This window comes from Engraulis encrasicolus, chromosome 14 (genome assembly GCF_034702125.1).
Source record: "Engraulis encrasicolus isolate BLACKSEA-1 chromosome 14, IST_EnEncr_1.0, whole genome shotgun sequence".
Lineage (NCBI taxonomy): Eukaryota > Metazoa > Chordata > Actinopteri > Clupeiformes > Engraulidae > Engraulis > Engraulis encrasicolus.
In genome coordinates, this window is record NC_085870.1 from 41,524,954 (window position 1) to 41,549,001 (window position 24,048).

The 24,048-nt window shown below is 41.5% G+C and overlaps 1 protein-coding gene across 2 annotated transcripts; it reads left to right on the plus strand.

Moving 5' to 3' along the window:
• Positions 1-3,240: 3,240 nt before the first annotated feature.
• cstf1 (cleavage stimulation factor, 3' pre-RNA, subunit 1) lies at positions 3,241-14,398 on the plus strand. 2 transcript variants are annotated; one of them, XM_063216533.1, is made up of 7 exons: positions 3,241-3,309; positions 3,792-3,975; positions 5,411-5,688; positions 6,468-6,665; positions 7,489-7,689; positions 10,008-10,197; positions 14,008-14,398. In XM_063216533.1, exons 2-7 carry the CDS (start codon positions 3,807-3,809, stop codon positions 14,265-14,267), a joined length of 1,296 nt encoding a protein of 431 aa, XP_063072603.1. In that variant the 5' UTR covers positions 3,241-3,309; positions 3,792-3,806; the 3' UTR covers positions 14,268-14,398. The 2 variants fall into 2 exon arrangements, with proteins under 2 accessions (XP_063072603.1, XP_063072604.1); XM_063216534.1 differs by lacking the exon at positions 3,241-3,309 and adding an exon at positions 3,375-3,543.
• The last annotated feature ends 9,650 nt before the right edge of the window (positions 14,399-24,048 follow it).

A 24,048-nucleotide genomic window follows, 5' to 3' on the forward strand; every position in this document is an offset into this window, starting at 1 on the left:
AGTGAGTCACCATGCAAAAGGGAAGATCTGGACGGAAGCATGTAATCTCCTCTTTCGCATCACATGTTATTGGCAATCTTTCCTTTGCTTAATTTCTTTTGCTTAATGAGTGCTTGGAAGTCAAATGGCCCTTCCCTTGAGGGCCTCAGTCTGGGGTCCATTTTCCTAGTGAAAGGACATAGATAATGCTGGATAGGATTCAAAATCCGAGTGATGTCAACACATGCAAAGTACACAAAACCAAACAGAGGCTCAAACAAAGGCTATGAGCGTGTATGTAAATAATTCATTGCATGAGCACAAAAGACTTCTATATTAAGTGACTGACAGTAATGTATAATGTCTGTAACTGTATGGTGGTTTGGAAAAGATGTCTTAAAGGGGTATGCCACTATTTTGGGGCTTCATACAGTTAAAATCGTTGGCTGGGGTTTATAAAGGTGGTAAAGTGTCTTATTTTTCATGTTAAGCGTTGTCTTGCTTGAAGACAAGTTAAAAGAGGGAGTATGTCGCTAAGCTAGTGAAAGTCAATGGATCCGTGTACACCACCTAAATAAACCCACACCAATGATTTTAACTGTATTAAGCCCCAAAATAGTGGCATACCCCTTTAACTGGCAAGATGTATAAAACAACATTTACCAATACAAGGATAACCCATCAGAACAGAGAATTTTGTTTGTGAGCAGGCTTTGTGTGTAACTTTCAACACTTCCTCAATGCAAGGGGATGCCTGACAACAGCTGTAACACAATACCAAAAAAAGGATTGTTTGTTCAAGGGGGGGAATATGGATTGGGCAACCTCAGCTTGTTCACCATGGTCCCTTGTGGAGAGTGGAAGAGGATGGGAGAGGTACTTAAATGTATTATTATTATCATTGTTATTATTATTGTTATTATTATTATTATTATTATTATTACTATTATTATTATTATTATTATTATTACCATTATTATTAGTAATAGTAGCCTATTATTATTAGTAGTAGTGGTAGCAGCATTAGCAGTAGTAATAGAATACTATAGGCTTAGTAGGAGCAGTAGACTGATACTGCTATAGCCTAGTCCTAGTATTATTCTTCAACTTTTCTGCAAATAGTGAAGTTAGAATGAAGCTTAGCACTTTATGTCTTATCCTATCTTTGCACAGGAGAGTAAGAAATCTTATTTAGATTCCTTTGTGTGTCTAGTATGCCTGGGCCATATGAAGAAATTGACACTAAAGCTGGCTTTGACTTTGACTTCATGATACCGCATGAATGTAGGAATTGGTTACATGTGATGTTATTTCACTGATGCATTTTTCAGACACTTGGTCTCCACGGCAACCAACCAATGGTCCAGTAAGGAAAGTGAAGCTTGGGTTGGCATGACAACCACTGACACTTTTGTTCTCACAAAAGAACAGCAAAACATTTTGGCAAAGGATTGATATCATTTGAAGTCTGTAGTCGTTCCCTTGTTGATGTAATTTAAATGTCAAAAGTTGTCCATGCTGATTTTTTAAAAACAATTTTTAGAACTGCAGGCAATGATGGCTGATTTCATGTGTTTGTGTGGGAAGCCACGTGCAGGAAACTGAAACTCATGCATACTGCGTGGGAGGGTGCTGCTGCCGACTGTGTGTGCATTTGTGTGTGCGTACGAGTGTGTGTGTGTGTGTGTGTGTGTGTGTGTGTGTGTGTGTGTGTGTGTGTGTGTGTGTGTGTGTGTGTGTGTGTGTGTGTGTGTGTGTGTGTGTGTGTTTAACAGAGAGAGGGAGGGGAAGCATTGTGTTCGTGTGTGTGTGTGTGTGTGTGTGTGTGTGTGTGTGTGTGTGTGTGTGTGTGTGTGTGTGAGTGAGTGAGTGAGTGAGTGAGTGAGTGAGTGAGTGAGAGAGAGTGTGAGAAAGAGAGAGACAGACAGACAGAGAAGGACAGAGAGAGAAAGACAGAGAGAGAGAGAGAGAGAGAGAGAGACAGACAGCGAGAGAGAGTGAGTGAGTGAGTGAGTGTGAGAGAGAGAGAGAGAGAGAGAGAGAGAGAGAGAGAGAGAGAGAGAGAGAAGGGGGTATTGTTCCTCCAGTGAGCCTTTTGTTTGAAACAACACATTTGGTTAATCGTAAGATCCAAAACAGGTAATGGAGCACAATAACAATCTCTCACCCAATAAAGCCCAGATTCCATCCATGATTTATGTCACACTGCAACACTTGAAACTACAGCCTATACCACATGCTGCAACAGCAACTGTAAAAGAACCACAGCTTGTAGGCTATGCATTCGTTCACGACGGCTGTTGGAGGTGAATTCTAGGTTAAGGCTCAGAGAAGTCTTTCAATTCCTGTGTTGTGCACAGAGAGCGCACCATGGACGTTTAACTGATTTCCTCTTTGCATTGGTGGCACAGGCAACAAGGGGTTTATAAAACCACCATGGGCTTTATAAGCTGTAGCACGTAAAGGGATACCCCCTCACTCTTTGCCCACGTTTTTTCTGTTCTTTCAGATGTTTTTTGTTTTGTTTTTTGTTTGTTTGTTTGTTTGTTTATGGGGTTTTTTTTAGTTTAAAAGAAATTTAAACAAATCAGATTAATGAATAAGTAATTTACATTTATGCAGTGGAAATAAGGAGGATAACGTGCACTTAAAAATGTGGTTTACATTGGCCAATATTTCATTGGGATTTGATCCAAAGCCAAATCCCTTTAAAGGGACATTGTGCAGGAAATGGTCAAAAAAGGTACTGCAACTATGCTGCTCATTGAAACTGGGCTGCCTATTGCCAAATTTGATCTTTACATGAAAGTTGACTAAGTAATAAACAAATATTTTCTAGTATGGTCCAAGTACAGTCATTTTTGCAGCTAAAAATGGCTATTTCTGGACATTCAAAATGGCAGACCATAGAGAAGATCCCCCTTTTCATGTATGAAAAGTGCAATTTTTCCAGTCATAATGAATACTTAGAATTGGATGGTGGTGGTAGGCCTATTCATGAAAAAGGTAATATTAGTGAATGGGCAGCATGCATTCTGGAAAAAAATCTCACACAGTGTCCCTTTAATGTTTCTTTTTATTTAGTCACATGACTGCATACGGCTTGGTTTCAGACTTGTAAACGAGAATATTAGAAATTCTGGCAGGCTGCCACCATCCATTTTTCAATAACATGTTGAATAGTCTCTGATTATAAATGCGCTATACCGACGCCCCCTGCTGCATTGTTCTTGAATTACACATTTCGGAGGGGGCGGTGCTGTCTGACGTCATGACGCATACAACGTTTAGCGCGTGGGGAAAGTTTATTCAGTTTTCCTGTGACGGAAGGTGCAGTACCTACAGTTTCATTCATTTTATACTGGTCATTTTTGGAGTTATGCATTTCTTTACATTGTTTGTAACTTTACACAACCATGCCATATGGCTCTGGCATGATCCATGCAGTCATCTGGCGTCCACATCTTGATACTTAGCAAATGTAGTCGGTATAAACATGTTAGCATTGCTAGCAATGTATGAATACAACGTTGGTTGCTAACCTTATTTTCAGGGCAAGTGGAGGTGGGTTGAAGTTCAAAGACGCAAGGAAACGTTAATTGAAACAGATTTGCCATGTTCATGTGTGTCTTTTTCTGTGAGTGGTTTAAATCTGTGAGCTACTTGAGGTTAACTGCCCTTTGGTCAACATGTAGTAAGGTAGGCTATATTAGCTGACGTCTAGCTAGCTGTGTGATGTGAAGTACCTGTATGCCTAGGTTGATACATTTGAATAGCCGCTGACTGACTCGACTCGGTGGCATTTTCTGCAGGCACCATCTCTGAAGATGTACCGCCCAAAGCCCACGTTGAAAGACCGCCAGCATCTTTACAGGCTCATCATTAGCCAGCTGCTGTATGATGGATACACCAACATCGCCAACAGCCTCATCAACGAGGTCAAGCCTGCCACTGTGGTGTCGCCTTCGGAACAGCTCATGCAGCTGGCTAAAATAGGTGAGTGAGCACTGCAGCGCAGTGATGGGGGAGTAGCACAGATGTTGCAGCGCACCTGTGTGTGCGTGCATCACCCCATGTCTGTTGTTAAGTTACTGTGTGTGTGAGAGAGAGTGCATCTTATAGTGCTGTAGCTCAGACTGGGTAATATCCGATTGCAACCAGTGTTTCCCACAGAGATTTTGGAAACTATGGGGGCAGCCGGGCTTTTACGCGGGCCTTTGTGGAGGGGGGTTGTATTCACGCAGTGTAAATGCAAAATGGCAAAACAACGAGTACAGTATGACATTGGCGCATGGAGAAACTATAGGCCTAGGCCTACATTTCAGCCATTTATATTTTGAGAAATAAGGCTACATAACATTTTACACATGATAGTAGTAGGCTACATTGTCATTTATATTTAAAAAAATGCAGTACAGTGAATCATTTCTGTTTACTTCACAGTTCCATTCGGCCCTCATGCAGGGGTCTATGCAATGAAAAAAAACCAACATAGGAGCACAGATAAGAATTTAAGAGTAGTTTTTCAAAATTCCTCCCATTAAGAGGGCTGAACAACATATTACACATTTGTGTAATGAATGTGAATATACACATATTCATTTCTATATGCAGCCCGATGTCTCCTCTGCCGTGTCAATGAAGACCTGTCACCTAACTCATTACAACTGTACAACTGTAATGACTAGGCTTCTGATCCCTCTGTCTTTCAAGCACTTGTGGTTTTCTCTATAGGATGTATTTACTCCAGGAGAAAAATTCGAATTCGTAATTCAAATCGTTTTTAACAAAAACGGAAATCGTAAAAAAAAAAAAGTTAAAAAAAAAAATAAAAAAAAAAAAAATTTTTTTTTTTTTTTTTTTACATTTTCGAAACTATGGCGGCCAAATTTAAACTATGGCGGGCCGCCATAGTTTCCTCAATGTATGGGAAACACTGGCAACACATCACCAATGTTGTATTCTCTCTTAGACTGATAAACTGCATACAGGGAGTTTTAGGCACCTGGCCTTCGTCAGGGTGCCACCGTGTTCTAGGCTGTCTGTAATTCATCCACTTAATTTATATTATTTGAATCACCCCTTGCACTGTGTGTACTCCACTTGTGATTGCTCTATGTACTCGATATTTCTCATAGTCATTATGTCTGCACTTTGCCATCTGGTTTTGTTGTATAAGCAACTGTACCTTGAAAAAGTCTTCAGGTTCCAACTCCTCTTGTCAATAATATCAATTACTTATTGATCACTTTTTGTTACCAGTTCATCACTGTTACCTGTCCTGTCATGCACTTTATGTCAGTCTGTAAAATGTCAGGCTTGTATACTGTATGTCAAACTTCCCTTGCATTTTCCTTGTATGACTTGTGCATATGAAGAAAGTGACAATAAAAGCTTACTTGAGTTGACTTGACTTGATATTGCATGGCAGGTATGGAGAACGACGACAGCGCCGTGCAGTACGCCATCGGCCGCTCAGACACCGTGGCTCCCGGCGTGGGCATCGACCTGGAGTTTGACGCCGACGTGCAGACCATGTCCCCCGAGGCGTCCGAGTACGAGACCTGCTACGTGACATCGCACAAGGGCCCCTGCCGAGTGGCTACCTACAGCCGCGACGGCCAGCTGATAGCCACCGGCTCTGCAGACGCCTCCATCAAGATCCTGGACACGGAGAGGATGCTGGCCAAGAGCGCCATGCCTATTGAGGTGAATTTGGGCTTGAACGTTTCGGATTTACACCGTTGAGTATTCGAAGAATGAGTGCTCTGGAATGATGAATAATCGATGAACTCACTCAGGGGAGATGATGAATTGATTGTTAAAGGTCAGCTTATTAATTAAGCATTGTTCTGAAAGGAACGGGTTAAGATGAGATGAGATAGTAAGCAGGTAAGCAGTAGCTTAGGCCTTTCTTTGATGTTAAGCCAGCAGAGGCCATTTGCATTTAGACACCATTTTTCAGACTTTCATGATCTGTCATTCATCAGGGAACGCATCTGCTTCATAACATCTTATGCATTTTCTATGCTATGTGGGCTTTTGTCCTGAATTGGGCTGGCCTTTGAATACAAGGATAGAAGGGTTTTTGTCACATGCTTAGAAATACTAAAAGTAAAACCTCTATATGTGGGGTATGTCTGAGTATATGGATTGGAAGGAAGTCTTGCATTGCATTGTCACTTCACACCATTCACTATTGCTGTAACGATATTGTATCGAACCGAGAAATCGTGATACTCAGAGTCACAACACTGTATCGTGATGTAAGGAGGCAGTATAGTGATATGTCCTTTCAAAGTTTTGTTATTCTTCAGTCCAGAACACAACCATATGATTCAATGTGATCATGCTTCCAAGCTTCAAATGAGATGCATTTCAGAAATCGTGGGGTGTATCGAACCGTAGCTCAAAATTCGTGATATGAACCGAATCGTGAATTGTGTGTATCGTTACATCCCTAATACTCTCTGTGGCCATGATGACAGGTGATGATGAACGAGACGGCGCAGCAGAACATGGAGAACCACCCGGTGATCCGCACGCTGTACGACCATGTGGACGAGGTCACCTGCCTGGCCTTCCACCCCACCGAGCAGATCCTGGCCTCGGGCTCCCGGGACTACACGCTCAAGCTCTTCGACTACTCCAAGCCCTCAGCCAAGCGAGCCTTCAAACACGTACAGGTCTGCCCTGCTCAGGAATTCTTCATTTTGTAACCTAATACTGTACGCATGCAATGGATAATTATTTTGGCGCACAAATGTGTTCTGTATGTTTTTCCCTGCTGTTTTGGCCTTTAGGCCTTCTTTGGCCTAATCGTATCCCTGAAAAGTATTTGAAGAGAGCATGTGCTGGTGTTTCCAGTTGAGAAGTGGTGTACGTATCAGTTCCTCGTTGAGTTTTGCCCAGTTATTGTTTTGCTGTAATTTGGCTTAATTTATAGTTGGTATACACTATACAGTAGGGGTCCCCAAACTAAGGCCCGGGGGCCGGATGCGGCCCGCCACACCCCTTTGACCGGCCCTCCACCTCTCTGCACCTCACCATTTGAACTGGATCAAAGAAGCAATCCTTACAGAAACAAAATAATGATAAAATATATATTTTATTTCCACTTCTATTGTATCACTCAGAAACTGTCAATCACCCTATTTTTTCTAACCTTTCCTTGCTATTTTTACATGGTTATTGGAAATTAAAAGGAATACCTGTGGTATTTCAAATTGAAAAACATGTGAAGTACTCACTTCTTTTACAAATCACTTGTAATGATGAACTATTTTGTGCTAGAAATTATGGCTATAACAGGCAGTGGCCTAGTATACAGCCCACATGATTGATCCCGGCCCCTGATCACAGTCAGGAACGATAATGTGGCCCCCAGAGAAAAAAGTTTGGGTACCCCTGCAGTATACAGTGATGTATTTGTGTTGATCTCTCTCTCTCTCTCTCTCTCTCTCTCTCTCTCTCTCTCTCTCTCTCTCTCTCTCTCCCTCCGTCCCGTAGGAAGCGGAGATGCTGCGTTCCATTTCCTTCCACCCATCAGGTGACTTCCTCTTGGTGGGCACTCAGCACCCCACGCTGCGGCTCTACGACGTCAACACCTTCCAGTGCTTTGTCTCCTGCAACCCGATGGACCAGCACACCGACACCATCAGCAGCGTCAGCTACAACCCCAGCGCCAACAGCTATGTCACCTGCAGCAAGGTAACAAAGCATTAGCATGGATATGAACACTTGATGACGCTTTGACCACTTCTATAAGTTCATTCCAATATGCACACTCCTGTCCTCCACTTGTGCTTGTGGCCTCCGTCTAGAAAACAATAAAGTTCCCCAGCGGTCAGCCTAGCCACAACAAGTTTTGGGGGACTGTTTTTCATTCACCATCCCAATTGCATCCCAATAGAATTTAGCTTTTGTGTGATATTGAAATTTAGTGCTGTTGTCAGTGATGTCATCAGACATATTACTTCCTGGTACGAGGGCCAAAAGCATAAGTGGAGGATGCAAGATCGCATATTGGAATGCAACCTATGTATTTGGAACGAATGTCTGAAGTCAGATTGGCGCCATGTTTAGCCATATGTGGATAAACAATCTGTCTGTTTTCTTCACTGACGTGCCACAAGTGACTTAGGGATGCACGCAGTGAAAATTTTTGGCCGATATTGATATTGCGGTTTTGGCCGATAACTTTAAAAAGAGATAACATTTAATACAGACTAACAATGATACAAACTGAAATTTTGGATGTCCTCTTTTATTTCCTAAAACACTTTTGAACTCCCTGTGATTAAATTAGATACAAAATAGAGACAAACTAGAAGAAAAACTATGAAAGTCACCGTCAAGTCCAATCTTTTAAAATGTAAAAAAAACATATCAGAAACAATAAGATTAAGAACCGTAACATATTTTTAAAAACCATCGGCGTTAATATTGGCCCAGTTTTGTCCGATGTGTTGAGAAATGTCAAATATCGGCAGATACCATGTTATGGCTGATACATCGTGCATCCCTAGTGCCACCTCAACCCCTTGCGTTCAACTCGACCCTCTGCACATCTGAGAACAGATGAGAGCCATAATTTTGCCCATCTATGGAAAATCCCACCCCGCGATCCTGACTGGCTCATTCGTTCTTTAATGATTCTGCTTTTCACGATCCTCAGAAGAATGTGTGAGGAAACTGGAGTGCCCTTGGCGTGTAGTTTGGCAAAACACAGCCAGATGGCGTAAGACAGTTTACTTTCAGATTACTTTGTCCTTGGCCCGGCTAAATCTGTATAAACCTGTGCACTAACTAGTCATGCCTTGTTTTTACTGCGCAGGTCCTGAGACAGGTGAAAGCCAGCACGTCTAAATGTCTCACCTGGGAGCAGGACTAATGAGCACAGACAAGCTATTAAGAAAAAGTCTGCTTCAACTGGGAGCAAAAATCCTGATTGGAGCATTCTTTTTTTTTCTACTTTATTTGATAGGACTACAGATGCGCCGAAATGAAAATTTGTGGCCGAAACCGAACAATAATTACTCACTTGGCTGAATACAGAAAAAGAAACCGAATATTAAGTTCAGTTAAAAGTTATCAAAAGTTAGGTTTTTCACTTTTTTCAAATATTGCTTAAATCTACGGCTTACAATAAATGTTTAGACATGTTTAGAAAATAAATGTCTTCAAATGTTAGAGAAGAACTGAAATTAGTTTCATTATTGCCCATTTTCAATATATTTTCTGTTCGGCCTCTGATTCGGCCACTCTATTGGCTTTTGGCCGAAAACCGAAAGTGCGTTTTCCGTTGCCGAATTTTCAGTGCACCTCTAGATAGGACAGTGTGAGAGGTTGACAGGAAGCGAATGGGGAGAGACACAGGGAGGGGTCGGCAAAGGACCCGGGTCAGCCACATAGCAGGCGAGTGCCCTACCGGTTGGCCACGGCAGGGCCTGGAGCATTCTTTTTCATCTCTATCTATTACTGCACAGGTCCCCACACAAATGTGTATGTTGCTGCACTTTTGGTTTTGTGGATGTACTACTATTGTACTACTGAACTGTGCCCTGTATTCCCCCATATGTTGCTGTCTCTTTCCCATTTGTATGTTTTTAGTTTCTATTTTTTCCCTATAAAGCTTTGAGTTTGTTTTTCAATTGCATTGTACAGGATAATAGTTCATATTTTTTAGTGGGAAAAATTGTGAAATGATTTGTCTTGTAATTTTTCCATAACAAATACCTGACATTAGAACAGTGGTGTGTAGACTTTTAATAGTCACTCTATGTTGCTATCTATGTCCTATTTGTTAGTGACTGGACCAAAGCAGAATGTAATGTAACGTAATCAGGGCTCTAAATTAACAACAGCCAACCGGCAAAATGCTGGTGAAAACTTACTAGCCACTTTCACCCATTGGTGAGGTTGTGTTTGGCTAGTAAGATGAATATCTACGAGCCATTTTAGCTGGTGATGAATGCAGTTAATTTAGAGCCCTTAATGTAATGTAATGTAATTTAATGTGGTGGCAGGATGGCAGCATCAAGCTGTGGGACGGGGTCTCCAACCGCTGCGTGGCCACCTTTGACAAGGCCCACGACGGTGCCGAGGTCTGCTCAGCCATCTTCTCCAAGAACTCCAAGTACATCCTGTCCAGCGGCAAGGACTCTGTCTCCAAACTCTGGGAGATCTCCACCGGACGCACACTGGTTAAATACACAGGTGAGAGAGAGAGAGAGACATGTATGCATTACACACACACACACACACACACACACACACACACACACACACACACACACACACACACACACACACACACACACACACACACACACACACACACACAGGACTCAGCGGCCAAGCTTTTGGAGATTTACACAGAGCACATGCTTATCAAGTACACCCGCTTATCAAGAGAGAGCAACAGATCATCTTTTGGTTGTGGATATGTCAAAAACATAGCTCTGGAGAGGTAACTTTCCTGCCCCTTGTCTTCCCACTTAAGAATAAGAGCGGACAAGGGATTTAAACAAAGTCCCCAAAGCTCCAAAAAGTTCAGTTGCCTTCAACTGCACTCTCTCGGTCATGTTTTATTTGGCATCTTGGTTTCTATTGGAACAACATCGATTTTGTTCGCATGTTTCTACAGGTTCCTTTCTTTCACACAAATAAAAGGTTGCACTTTAGACTGGTATTTGGACCATTCAGTATGAGCTACAGGGCAACATTTGATAGAAAAGGCGCCAAGGTTCAGTATTACATAGGCTACAACTTAGTAATTAAGTACAGTAAATATTAAAATTAAAGGGTGTGTGTGTGTGTGTTAAATCGGGTATCTTTGCAGCTTACAGGAAGCTAGCTGCAAGGTTTGAGGACTGTAGGCCAGTTGGGGGGGGGGGGGGGGGCTTGTTGATGCTGCTGCTATTTAAAACCGCACTGCCCCATTTTTGGGCAGATGAGTTAGCTTTGTTAGCTGCCCCAGTGATCTGCGGGAGGAAACCACACTGAACCTTTGCTGGTGACATGCACCAGTCTTGGTCAGGCATGCACACGGGAGCTATTGCACAAGCTATTGTTGCCATGAATCTGTTTTGTTTTGTGAAGTGAAATCTTCTATGAAGGGTTGTTTCATCAGACTAGAGCAGGGGTGTCAAACTCAAATTCACAGTGGGCCAAAATCTACATCTGGGACAAAGTCACGGGCCGAACTCAATATTTACTAAATGAAAAATGAGCTTTAAATCCCATCATATGGTGGTTAATTCTGTGTGCCCTCCATAATTATTGGCACCCCTGGTTGAGATGTGTTAAAAGCCTTAAAATAAATTCAGTGTTTATTGCAGAAGAATACGGTCACACTGAAAATTGTAGGAAAATGTAGCCTTCAACTCAAATGAATTGTAAGAAAATAAAAAAATCTATGACTAAAAAATAATTATTTTTCATTAAATCACCTGTTCCATAATTATTGGCACCGTTAACAATTCCCAGGAAATAAATATAATTGAAGCATTTCTGTCATTTCTACAGTAGTTTACAAAGTTTACCAGAGTATGTAGGAACATTTAATTAGTAATTCATCACTTCCTGTTTCCCTGGGGTATAAATATGACGTGACACCGAGGCCATTTCTCTTATCCACTCTTAAACATGGGAAAGACAAAGGAACACAGCATACAAGTGAGGCAGATGTGCGTCGACCTTCACAGGTCAGGCAGAGGCTACAAGAAGATTGCCACTCAACTGCAGCTGCCCATATCCACTGTGAGAGGAATAATTAAGAAGTTCAAAACAACTGGAACAGTGGTAAACAAGCCTGGACGAGGACCCAAGTTTATTTTGCCACCACGCACAGTGAGGAGGATGGTAAGAGAAATCAAAAGATCTCCAAAGCTCACTGTTACAGAATTACAACAAATGGTAGCATCCTGGGGTCACAAAGTCTCCAAATCAACCATCAGGCGCTGTCTACACGCCAACAAGCTGTTTGGGAGGCATGCACGGAGAAAACCTTTCCTCACTCACAATCATAAACGCAAGCGTCTGGAGTTCGCCAAGCGGTATTGGGGCTTCAACTGGGACCGTGTGCTTTGGTCAGATGAGACCAAGATTGAGCTTTTTGGCAACAAACACTCTAAGTGGGTCTGGCGTACCACGAAAGATGCGCATGCTGAAAAGCACCTCATACCCACTGTGAAGTATGGGGGTGGGTCAGTGATGCTGTGGGGCTGTTTCGCTTCCAAAGGCCCTCGGAACCTTGTTAGGGTGCATGGCATCATGAATGCTTTGAAATACCAGGACATTTTAAATCAAAATCTGTTGCCCTCTGCCCGAAAGCTGAAGCTGGGTCGTCACTGGGTCTTTCAGCAAGACAATGACCCTAAACATATGGCCAAATCTACACAGAAATGGTTCACCAGACACAAAATCAAGCTCCTCCCATGGCCATCTCAGTCCCCTGACCTCAACCCCATTGAGAACCTGTGGGGTGAGCTGAAGAGGAGAGTACAGAGGAGAGGACCCAGGTCTCTGGATGATTTAGAGAGATTCTGCAAAGAGGAATGGCTGAAGATCCCCCTTTCTGTCTTTTCCCATCTTGTGAAACATTATAGGAGAAGATTAGGTGCTGTTTTGTTGGCAAAAGGGGGTTGTACAAAATATTAACACCAGGGGTGCTAATAATTGTGACACACATTATTTGATGTCAAATAATTATTTCTTTATGTGGGATTTTTTTCCCCACTGAATAAATGCACTTGTATTGAAGGTTGGATTTTTCTCTTTTTTTCCATTAAGGTCCCATATTATTTAGAAAAAAAATTAAATAATTGGAAGCTAAAAAACACATCTCAACCAGGGGTGCCAATAATTATGGAGGGCACTGTATATGAGGGTGAGATATTACACTGTCCTGGGCCCACTATGCCTGTGATACACCAAATGTTTCATTGAAGTCATGTTACTACCGGTATATAATAATGGAGTATGTGGGCCAACTATAAGAGACATCTCAAATTATCTTGTGGGCCAAATAAATGACGTCGCGGGCCAGATTTGGCCACCAGGCCTGAGTTTGACATCCCTGGACTTGAGCATTCCAACTTTTTTTCACCTTCATTTATTGATTGCCCTTTGTGTGGTTTGTGCATTTTTAAAATGTTCCTCTTTAGGAGCTTATTAGTGCATTCGTTGATATTGATCTTTTGTTTTTCCATTTCCTCAGCTGAAGGTCTGAGTGGGCTTCAGAAGCACTATATTTATTATGTTGTGTTCTATACATTTCCTTAAGCGCTCATATCATGCATGTTCTGTATTTCCCCAGGTGGTTTCCCCTGGTCTGAGCAAAGCGTCAGATTTATGATGGATGTCCTATGTGTGCTTCTCTATCTCCTAAAGCACTGGTCTGAGTTGGCCTGACAGGCTAGACCATTCATTTTGAATTACTTCATAATCCACGAATTGTCTGATTACGCTTCTCTGGGGAGGGTTTTCAGTTGCGTTTCTGACAACCGGTGTGTGACCGGCCAATAAGCGACCGTACTTGGGAGCATAATAACATGCGTCATGAAACGTCAATTGTCAGCGATTGGGCAGAGCTCATTTCAAACCAGAGCTGAGCTCACTCTTCCCGCCCAAGTGCTCGAGGGCACCGAGGACCCAGACCTAAAATGAATTACAACGAACTTAATGTGGTCTGGCTAAAACGAGGCTAGGTCTGAGTGGGCAGCAAATGTATTTGTTATATTTATTATTGCATATAATGTTATATATTGGCCCTGCCGTGGCCAAACGGTAGGGCACTCGTCTACCATGTTGCTGACCTGAGTTCGATTCCCGGCCCCGGGTCCTTTGCCGGCCCTTCCCTGTCTCTCTCCCCACTCGCTACCTGTCACCACCTTCACTGTCCTATCATAAATAAAGTCAAGAAGACCAAAAAAAAAAAAATATATATATATATATATATTATATATATATATATATATATATATTATAATAATAATAATAATATGTTCTTCTGTATCTCCCCAGGCGCTGGCCTTAGCGGGCGTCAGATGCACCGCACGCAGGGTGTCTTCAACCACACGGAGGACTATGTGCTGCTGCCTGACGAGCGCACCATCAGCCTGTGCTGCTGGGACTCGCGCACCGCCGAGCGCAAGAACCTGCTCTCGCTGGGCCACAACAACATCGTGCGCTGCATCGTCCACTCGCCCACCAACCCCGGCTTCATGACCTGCAGCGACGACTTCCGCGCGCGCTTCTGGTACCGACGCACCACCACTGACTGAGGAGGAGGAGGAGGAGGAGGAGAAAGGAGTGGTGGACTTGTGCCCCACCTCTGACTGGTGGGAGAAGAGGAGAAAGGAGTGGAGGAGGAGACGGGAGTGGTGGACTTGTGCCCCACCGCTGACTGGAGGAGGAGTAGTGAAGGATGTTAAGTCAATATTCCATAAGAATCTTTCACTTGGTGATACAAGCACCAAATTTGGTTCACAGGTGCTTCAGGAGCTACTTTCCCAGAAAAGGTCGCTATCCAGGTGGAAAAACAAGATGGCGGCCATTTTTCAAGATGGCCGCAATACAGATATAATACAGATACCGTTACGGAAGTGACAAAAGCACCAAACTTTGCATGGTGTTTCTTTAGGGTATATGCTGTAATTCTAGCCTCGGAGCCCTCGGAAAAAGAAAAAAATTCTACCATGTCATATACAATATGTCATGCATTACCTTGTTATTACATGACATTTTACTTAGCTGACGATGTTAATATAGTCCCGAACTCAGCAGAGATGAAGCAAGGGCAGGGGTAGCCTGCTTGCTTGACCAGATTGCTGCAACTACAAAAATGTTCATAGTGTGAAAGTATGGGTGAGTCTGTGCTTACATGTTTGACAGCAAATGTAACATTGTGAAAATGTTGAGAAGATTCTTGGTCTGAATTAAAATGAGCATTTCCCACACTAAAACTATGGTGAGAATAGACTGCTGCTAATGCTCGCTCAGCTGCATCTGAATTGGGAAGTGTCAAGATGATGTCCAAGGTAGCAGGTTCTCCATCCTCTAATTTCCATAACAGATATTTTTTTATGTGTATGAGAGAGGGTAAAGGACAATACCTCTCCGTGTGTATGAAGAACCCATAATATCACCTAATTCTAAATTTTCACAAGTAGCATTATGTCTATAGTGACTGCATTTCAGTCTTTAAGAATGGCATTACAGATCACTCAATATACAGTACATGTAGGCTATATCTTCAGTTCAAATCAAATGGGAATGATTTCTAAGTAGGTGTTGAGCAAGTAGGCAGAGGTGTGCGAATTGTTTTTTTTCCTCCTGAATTTGCAAACAAGTCCTCACCTAGTACTTGTGTCACAAGTTGCATTACAATAAACTCAGTAATCATTGAGTATTTCAATTGCTACTTCAAAAATGACAGCTGATGGACAACATGTTACCTACCGTAGGTCTTTGCCACCTTTAAGAGAAATATCTATGTTAAAAAACAATTCTCATATGGTATATACTATATATATATATATATATATATATATATATATATATACACACAAAATGCCATATGATTTTTTTAACCTTCAAGATTTTGAGTGGTAACAGTAACATAACTCATTCCCACTACATCTTTTTGCATCATATTGTACATGACCTCAGAATGCTCTAAATGTTTCAGTTCTGTGTAGTTGTACTGTACTGTACTGTACTGTACTGTACAGTACAGTACAGTACAGTACAGTACAGTACAGTACAGTACAGTAGCATACAGTATGGTGCCGTATAGTAAAGTACAGTAGAGTATAATACAGTATATTACAGTACAGCACAGCACAGTGGCATACAGTACGGTACAGTACAGTAGCATACAGTACGGTGCAGTACAGTAAAGTACAGTAGCATACAGTACAGTAGAGTGTAGTACAGTACATTGCAGTACAGTACAGTAGCATACAGTACGGAGCAGTATAGTAAAGTACATTACAGTACAGTAGAGTATAGTACAGTACAGTACACTACAGTACAGCACAGTACAGTAGCATACAGTACGGTACAGTACAGTAGCATACAGTACGGTGCAGTACAGTAAAGTTAAGTAGCATACAGTACGGTACAGTACAGCACAGTACAGTAACATACAGTATGGTGCAGTACAGTAAAGTACAGTCGCATACAGTACAGTAGAGTGTAGTACAGTACATTACAGTACAGTACAGTAGCATACAGTACGGAGCAGTATAGTAAAGTACATTACAGTACAGTAGAGTATAGTACAGTACAGTACAGTACACTACAGTACACTACAGTACAGCACAGTACAGTAGCATACAGTACGGTGCAGTACAGTACAGTACAGTAGCATACAACAGTAGCCTACGGTGCAGTATAGTAAAGTAAAAGTACAGTAGCATATAGTACGGTGCAGTACAGTGCAGTACAGTGTGGTATATCACATTACAGTACAGTACAGTACCGTACAGTATAGTACAGTACAGTACAGTATAGCAGAGTACACTACGCCACAGTACAGTACAGTACAGTATAGTCTTGATGACTTGTAGGCTACTTTGACAGCTGTATCCCTCCAAAGCCAATGGCATTTCCACATGCTGTTGTTTAAAGTTTTTGAAAGACTTGAGTGTGTGAGAGAGGGAAGGCAGGCAGATATGTTTTAAACAAAGGACCACACGCACAAATAAAAAATAACAAGCAATCAATACATTAAGTGGTTAGGTAGCCAACATGTCATCTAAGTTTAAGCACAAAGTAGACCAGAAAACCATTTTGCTAATACATACAATACATTAAGTATTTGTCAATATACTGTATGGTGTATTGCACATTGATTATTCATAATTTCCCAAGCATAAAGGCCCCTATCACTCCACAGTACACTTAGGACTTGAGATATACATATCTGAACACAAATCAATATATATTTTATTTTGTAATGACCTTATAGAGGTAAATAATCCAAGCTGACACATGATATGTACATGTATTATTCACTTGATTGATATGAAAATTGAGCATTTCAGTTGGGCTCCTAGGCTTAAATCATTGAGGGGGTCCTAAGGAAGCATCGTGCAAAGTTTCACGCTTTTGTCAGCTCCGTAACAGTAGTGCCCTTTTTGTCCCATAACCGATTCCAATAATATGTATTGTGGCCATCTAGGAAAATGGACGGCCATCTTGGATTTCAAGTGGCCTGCATGCCTTTTCAAAAGAAGTGTGTCTAAGGAGTATCTATGACAATTCCAGTGCTTGTATCACCATTTGAACAGTTGTTTCAGTTGCTAATTCATATCTGCATGGCGGCCATCTTGGAAAATGGCCACCATTTTGTTTTTTCACCTGGATAGCGACCTTTTCTAAAAGAGTAGGGTCTGAAGCACCTCTGAACCAAATTTGATGCTTGTATCACCAAGTGAAAGATTGTTTGAGGTATTTGCTGTACTAGAGGAGGAGGAGGAGGAGGAGGAGGAGGAGGAGGAGGATAAAGGGTTTGAAAGCAGAGGTGTCAAAAACCCGGTTCAGAAGTTTAAAAACCCTTCCACCGTTTGTTTCCAGTGCAAGTGACCTCACTTAACTGGTGTACCTGTCTCAACAGATTCAGAGCTGCTTGGATCAGATTCGTGGCAGGGTTTTTCCCCTTTTTTTAAAAAAACCCTTTAACCAGGATTGACACCTCTGGTTGAAAACCGAAGTGGCGGAAGAGCCAAGGAGTCCTGCAGCTGTGGCCCGAACTGTGAACTGAGCCACTATGCATGCAGGTCATAAGAAGTTGAGTTTCAGAGGGTGCGTGCGTGCGTGCGTGCGTGTGCGCGCGTATGTGTGTGAACGTTGTGCGCGTGCATGTGTGAGAGTCTCACACTTACTCATGTCTGATACAAGTCGGTCTCTTTTTTTTGTCACTTGTGGCCATGCTCTCCTTCTCAACACTGTACCGATAGCTGTGGTGAGTCTGAGGCCATGTTAATGGGGTTGTGGGTTCTGTGTGTACTGTGTAGACACACAAATCGTGCATTGTGCACAGTGTGGGTGGGGGGATGCCAGCAGCCCTTACAGCCTGCCAGTTCGATTGAATCACACCATTGATTTAGCGTCTTATCATTAATGTGGTTATTCGCTGTAAATGTCCTGAACAACCCTTTGAAAACAGAGCCAGGGACCCTTTGACCCAAACTCATGTGAATGTCCATGCAGTAGTACATTTTAAACAGGTGAGGGCGCCACTCTCAAACAGGACTGTTCTATTTTATCCCACTTTTCCGATTTGTTTTTTTTTTCACCAGGTGCTGTAGGCATTGAGTAGGTTGACTGGACATACAAAAACTGCAAGTGTAGAAGCTGAGTTTGCCAATATGTTTTTTTGTGTGTATGTGTGTGTAATTTCGAGTTCTCAGACTTGGGTGCATTTCATACGATCCCAATTTCTTTTTTTATATTGATGTATGTATTTGAAAAAAAAAATCTAATGACATTCTACATGGCAATTTTTTTAAGCACACAAATAAACACATTCAGTTTTCAAATGTGACCATGTTGACGTATTAATGAATGTTTTGAATGGGTTAAGGTCTTTCAGTCATTCCGAATGAATTAAGTTATACATTGACATGCGCTGAATCATGGGAAGTGTGAAGATGTGTCAATATTCAGATGTTGGTATTATCAGTGGCTTTAATTCTAAGTCTAAAGTGTGTGTGTGTGTGTGCACGTGCGTGCGTGTTGAATCGGGTATCTTGGCAGCTTACAGGAAGCTAGCTGCAAGTTTGGAGGACTGTAGGCTAGTTGTGTGTGTGTGTGTGAGGGGGGGGGGGTGCTGCTGCTGGGTAGTCGGTAGGCGGATAACCGCATATGATCTTTACAGTAAATGTAATTTATAAAGGTCCATGCAATGTGTGCCGTAACTCACTGGTGGTAACCCAGTAATATTTTAAACCATACTGCCACATTTGCAGGGTTAATGGACCATTTTCATTATTTGTAATAGATGCTAAATGGTTAAATGAGTCATTTAAAGGGCAAATGAGTGCATTGGCAGCTGCCCCAGTTATCTGCTGAGGACCTTTGCTGGTGGCATGCACCAGTCTTTTCAGGCATGCACAAGAGAGCCATTGCATAAGCTATAGTTGCTATGAATCTGTTAATTTATCGATTCCTCCTTTTCATTTTATTTCACTGTGTCACAATGACAATGGGAGTTGGAGTTTCCCAGTTTGGCTTTCGCTTTTCATGTGAAGTCCAACTCAGACCTTATCGGTATTTTGTGATTAAATTCCGAATTAATTTATACATTGACATCCACTGATTCATGGAAAGTGTGAAGATATGTCAATACTTTGATGTTGGTGTTATCAGTCGCTTTAATTCTACTGTATGTCTAAAATTAATGTGAGTGTGTGTCTTAAATCGGGTATCTTTGCAGCTTACAGGAAGCTAGCTGCAAGGACTGTAGGCCAGTTTGTATGTGTGTGTGTGTGTGTGTGTGGGGGGGGGGGTGCTGGTGGGTAGGTAGGCGTATAACCACATATACTTATGATCTTTACCATACATCCTGGGGTTTGTTGGAGATTGAAGTTGATTTCAGTTTCACATGAATTGACGTCACACACAATGGTCTCTTACTTCCCTTGAATGTTAGCAGAGAATTATACCAAGAATTGAAGAGCTTTCACACAAACATAATTTTCTATCTCGCTCTCGCTCTCTCTAAAAGATAGTACTTTAATTGACTCATAATTCACACATCTATACTTGTGAGGGTTAATGGATATTGGTTCTAGTTTGAAGTTAAATGATGCTTTTGTCTCTTGCAGTAAAAGGGTATATGTTTGTTTGTCAACTTCCAGACAGCCTTCAAACATGGATTCATTAGATACATAAGTTTAGGATGTGTAGTGTTTGTCAGATTCTGATCTGGGATGTCAAAACCAACTTCACATCTGATGAAAAGTACAAATATCACCCCAGCGTTTCAATGGAAAAGTAAATCAAAAGTAAAAATAGGAAGTGAATTAAAGAATAGTAAAAGTTTTTCAATTGCAGGGAGATTTGCGGTGTTTTAGAGAAGTATGCAGAGTCTCAAAAATGCTTTAGTTTCACAATCAAGCTCAAGTTAAGAAAATCCTGTAGCATATCGTGCAGATTGCCAGCAATTTGACCATCTGTTTTGCTGAAAAAAAGCTGAACTACAGCTTAACAATGTTGCTATGACATTACCAAGTCTACCTAACATATTAAGACTTGTTTTTTAATAGTCTGCATGAAAGGGTTAAATATTTCATATTAACATATTAACCCATTTTAAGGCACATGCAAAAAAAACGCCGGCTGTATGCCTAAACCCTAAACCCTAAACCTAAAAGGTGCCCTCAGCCTATAAAAACCCAAATATCTCAGCCGTCAAAGCACATAAAACATGAAATAAGTTGCATTTAAAAGCCAGGACCCTCATTTTGCATTAGAGTGTGTTCATTCAGCACACATTTTTTATTTAAAAAACAAAAAAATAACTCAAATATCAACAGCCTGAATCAGCAGCGTATATGTCGCTCCAGGCGCCAAAGGTCAAACAGCGTGTAGGCCTACGCAGCATCAGGCTAAAAATGGGTTAAGCGGGTATTCTCACACATTCACCCACAATCAGTTCTAACTGTGTGACCTATTTTGCATGTGTTATTAATGCACAGCATTGCACACAATACTAACAGATCTGAGAGGAAGTATGGACGTCTAAAATATAGAAGAGTGAGATGTGGGGGGAATTCCACCCACCAGTCATGCTCTACCCAATGGCCATCAGTTAGGTCAAGATTTATAAATAGCTGTAAAGCTGGAAACATTTGTGATTTCGACTTGCAGAGAAATACAGGTAGGCCTACAAGCAGGGATGCCGACGGGGACAAAGGGGTCTGTTGTCCCGGGCCCAGGGTGATAGGGGGGGCAGAATTGGGTCCTCATTACATTGAATGTATTGGGTTTGGGGCCTTTTCAGATTACTTTGTGCCGGGCCTGGCAAAAGCTGTCAGCGGCCCTGCCTACAAGTAAGAAATCTACCCTTAGTGCACCTACGGTACAATATAGTTTGGAGGTACAGAACGGACCCCAGAGTACTGATGCTAAACTTAACAAGGATTTCTTACACAGGAATCTGGTAATATCAGAATAATCTGTGGCCTTCTTAATGTGTCCACTTCGTAGAAAACCAAGAATTCGGCTGTGAAAGTTCCTCGTTCCCATTGGAAATTCGCAAAGCTAGCCCTGCCAAAGACAAAATGTATGCTTCTAGACAAACCAATTGCGTACTGTTTTCTGAGGCTTTGAGTAGCTTCCTCAAGACTTCAAGTTCAACATTTTACAAACAAATGAAAATCACAAAAAAGAAGAAAAACATCTTTATTTGTGATGTGAGAGATACATAGCCTTTTTCCTTGTGGGTTTTATTACATTACATTACATTGCATTTGGCAGACACTTTATAACCAAAGCGACTTTCAAAAGAGGACATAATCATAGCCAACATCACTAGCAAGTGCAGATGCAGACAAGGGTTTGTTTTTTGTGTGTGTGTGGCTATCACAACTAAGAGCCTCTGAATCTATAGATTAGTCTTATGACAGAATCATTTGAATTATTTGATTACAATAACACTCATATGATGGAAGTCCCCATGGCAAGGAAGTACCCATATGAAAAAGTCTTATTAAAAACGCATAATGGATTATATCTGTTCCATAAGAATAGTATAAGGGTCATACAAGGCACAAACCCACATATACAAATCTATCTATTTTTTTATTCATTTTCAGTCATATATGTCATACACAATTTATGTTACTAGGGGCTTATATATTTCTTATAAGTAAAAAGATTGGAAAATAGTGCTGTTTTTGGATGAATGTCAATCAGATGTGTGCTGTATTTGTGCCATGTTGTATGTGTTACAGTAGGCTATGTGTATGCCATATTTAAAGGTGCACCATACAATATTTGTTGTAGCTTATTTCCAGCTAGGGTGACCACCTGCTAATAAGTCCAAGGGGGGACAAGGGGTATGCTTCGGAGGGACAATGTGGGACAGACACCCCCCCCCCCCCCCCCCCCCCCCCCCCTCCTCCCCAACATTTGTCTTTAGGCATATAGGCCTATATATATTCAAAGTGATGTAGGCCTATCCCCCTAAATCTTGGGCTTTATATGCCACACTTGCATAGGTAACATAGAATAGGTAATATTAACCTAAACAACTTAAGTTCTTCGTCAGGTTGTTTTTTTCTGGGAGCTTATTTAGACTGTCTAGGCCTGTGTTATATACGAATATTAAGCTTACATTTAAAGTCTCATGCTTCATATGAGAAATGTGCAGAATTCATATAAATATTGGTGTCAGAAACTGTTTAAGAAATGTACGAATTAAATAACGTTTGCATATAATTAAATGTATAAACTTTATAAAATGCATATACGAATATTACATTTCAAGTTGTAAACTTAATATAAACTTAATATAGAAAGTCTGTAAAATCCAACTACGGAACATGTGTTATGTCATACGTAAATTGAATAAGATTTCAATATGATTTTAACATAAAACGTGTGTGATGGAGTGACCATCACTAGGGTTGTGGGTGTGTTCTGACTAACATGCCAACGAGCCTGGCTCTTTGGTGTAGCGGTCAGAGCCCCGGTTTACTACCCCAGAAGGTCTGGGTTCGAGTCCCAGCTGGGCAACTCTACTCCCCTTCGCTACAAATGGTGTCAGAAGTGGGATGCCCATATGAAAAAGAATTATATGATTCATATACTGCAAACATGCATGTTCCTTACATGAAATCGTATAGAAAAAATGTGCCAGATTTGCAAGAGTCACTTATACGTTTTCTAATATATGTCTATCATGATAGTCGATTATGGCCCCTTTTCGAAAAGAAATACTATATGGAACTTATACGCATGCCATATAACATGACTGCATGCAGTATACATTTTTATAAGAGTTTGACATGCCAACAATGCATAATACTATATTATATTGACTAAAACATAGGAGAAAACTACTATATTCCTATAGAAATAATGCACGTTTTATGTTAAAATCATATTGAAGTCTTATTCAATTTACGTGTGGGACTCTGACCGCTACACCAAAGAGCCAGGCTCGTTGGCATGTTAGTCAGAACACACCCACAACCCTAGTGATGGTCACTCCATCACTTTGCCTTCCCCTTCGGGAAGCGCACGCGTGCGCTTCACACACTCATGGTGTCCCTCACGCAACTGTTCCTCAAGCTTCTCCCATCCAATGTGCCCCATCATCAATGCTTCACCTATCACTGAGGTCCCTCACACGGGGGTAACCAATCCTGGGGGTCCCTCACATGGAATTACGGCTCACACACCATGGGTACGCTTCCGATGGCCTCACGGTACCATCCCACTTCTGACACCATTCATAGCAAAGGGGAGTAGAGTTGCCCAGCTGGGACTTGAACCCAGACCTTCTGGGGTAGTAAACCGGGGCTCTGACCGCTACACCAAAGAGCCAGGCTTGTTGGCATGTTAGTCAGAACACACCCACAACCCTAGTGATGGTCACTCCATCACACGTATGTTCCGTACATGTTCCGTAGTTGGATTTTACAGACTTCCTATATTAAGTTTATATGACGTTTACAACTTGAAATGTAATATTCGTATATACATTTTATAAAGTTTATACATTTAATTATATGCAAACCTGATTTAATTTTACATTTGTCATATGAAGCATGAGACTTTAAATGTAATATTTGTATATAACACAGGCCTAGACAGTCTAAATAAGCTTCCCGGAAAAAAAAAAACAACCTGACGAAGAACTTCACTCATGATTTTTTATTTGTCTTTCTTGACTGTCACTTTGATTATATATAGGCCTATATTGCCTAAAGACAAATGTGTGTATGTGTGTGTGTGTGTGTGGGGGGGGGTGTCTGTCCCACATTGTCCCTCCGAAGCATACCCCTTGTCCCCCCTTGGACTTATTAGCAGGTGGTCACCCTAGCTGGA

Bases quoted from the DNA above. Each gene is read 5' to 3' on its own strand.
- cstf1 (XM_063216533.1), top strand. From the start codon at position 3,807: ATGTACCGCCCAAAGCCCACGTTGAAAGACCGCCAGCATCTTTACAGG. The intron at 5,689-6,467 runs GTGAATTTGGGC...CCATGATGACAG, and splicing joins AGAGCGCCATGCCTATTGAG to GTGATGATGAACGAGACGGC. The intron at 10,198-14,007 runs GTGAGAGAGAGA...GTATCTCCCCAG, and splicing joins CACACTGGTTAAATACACAG to GCGCTGGCCTTAGCGGGCGT.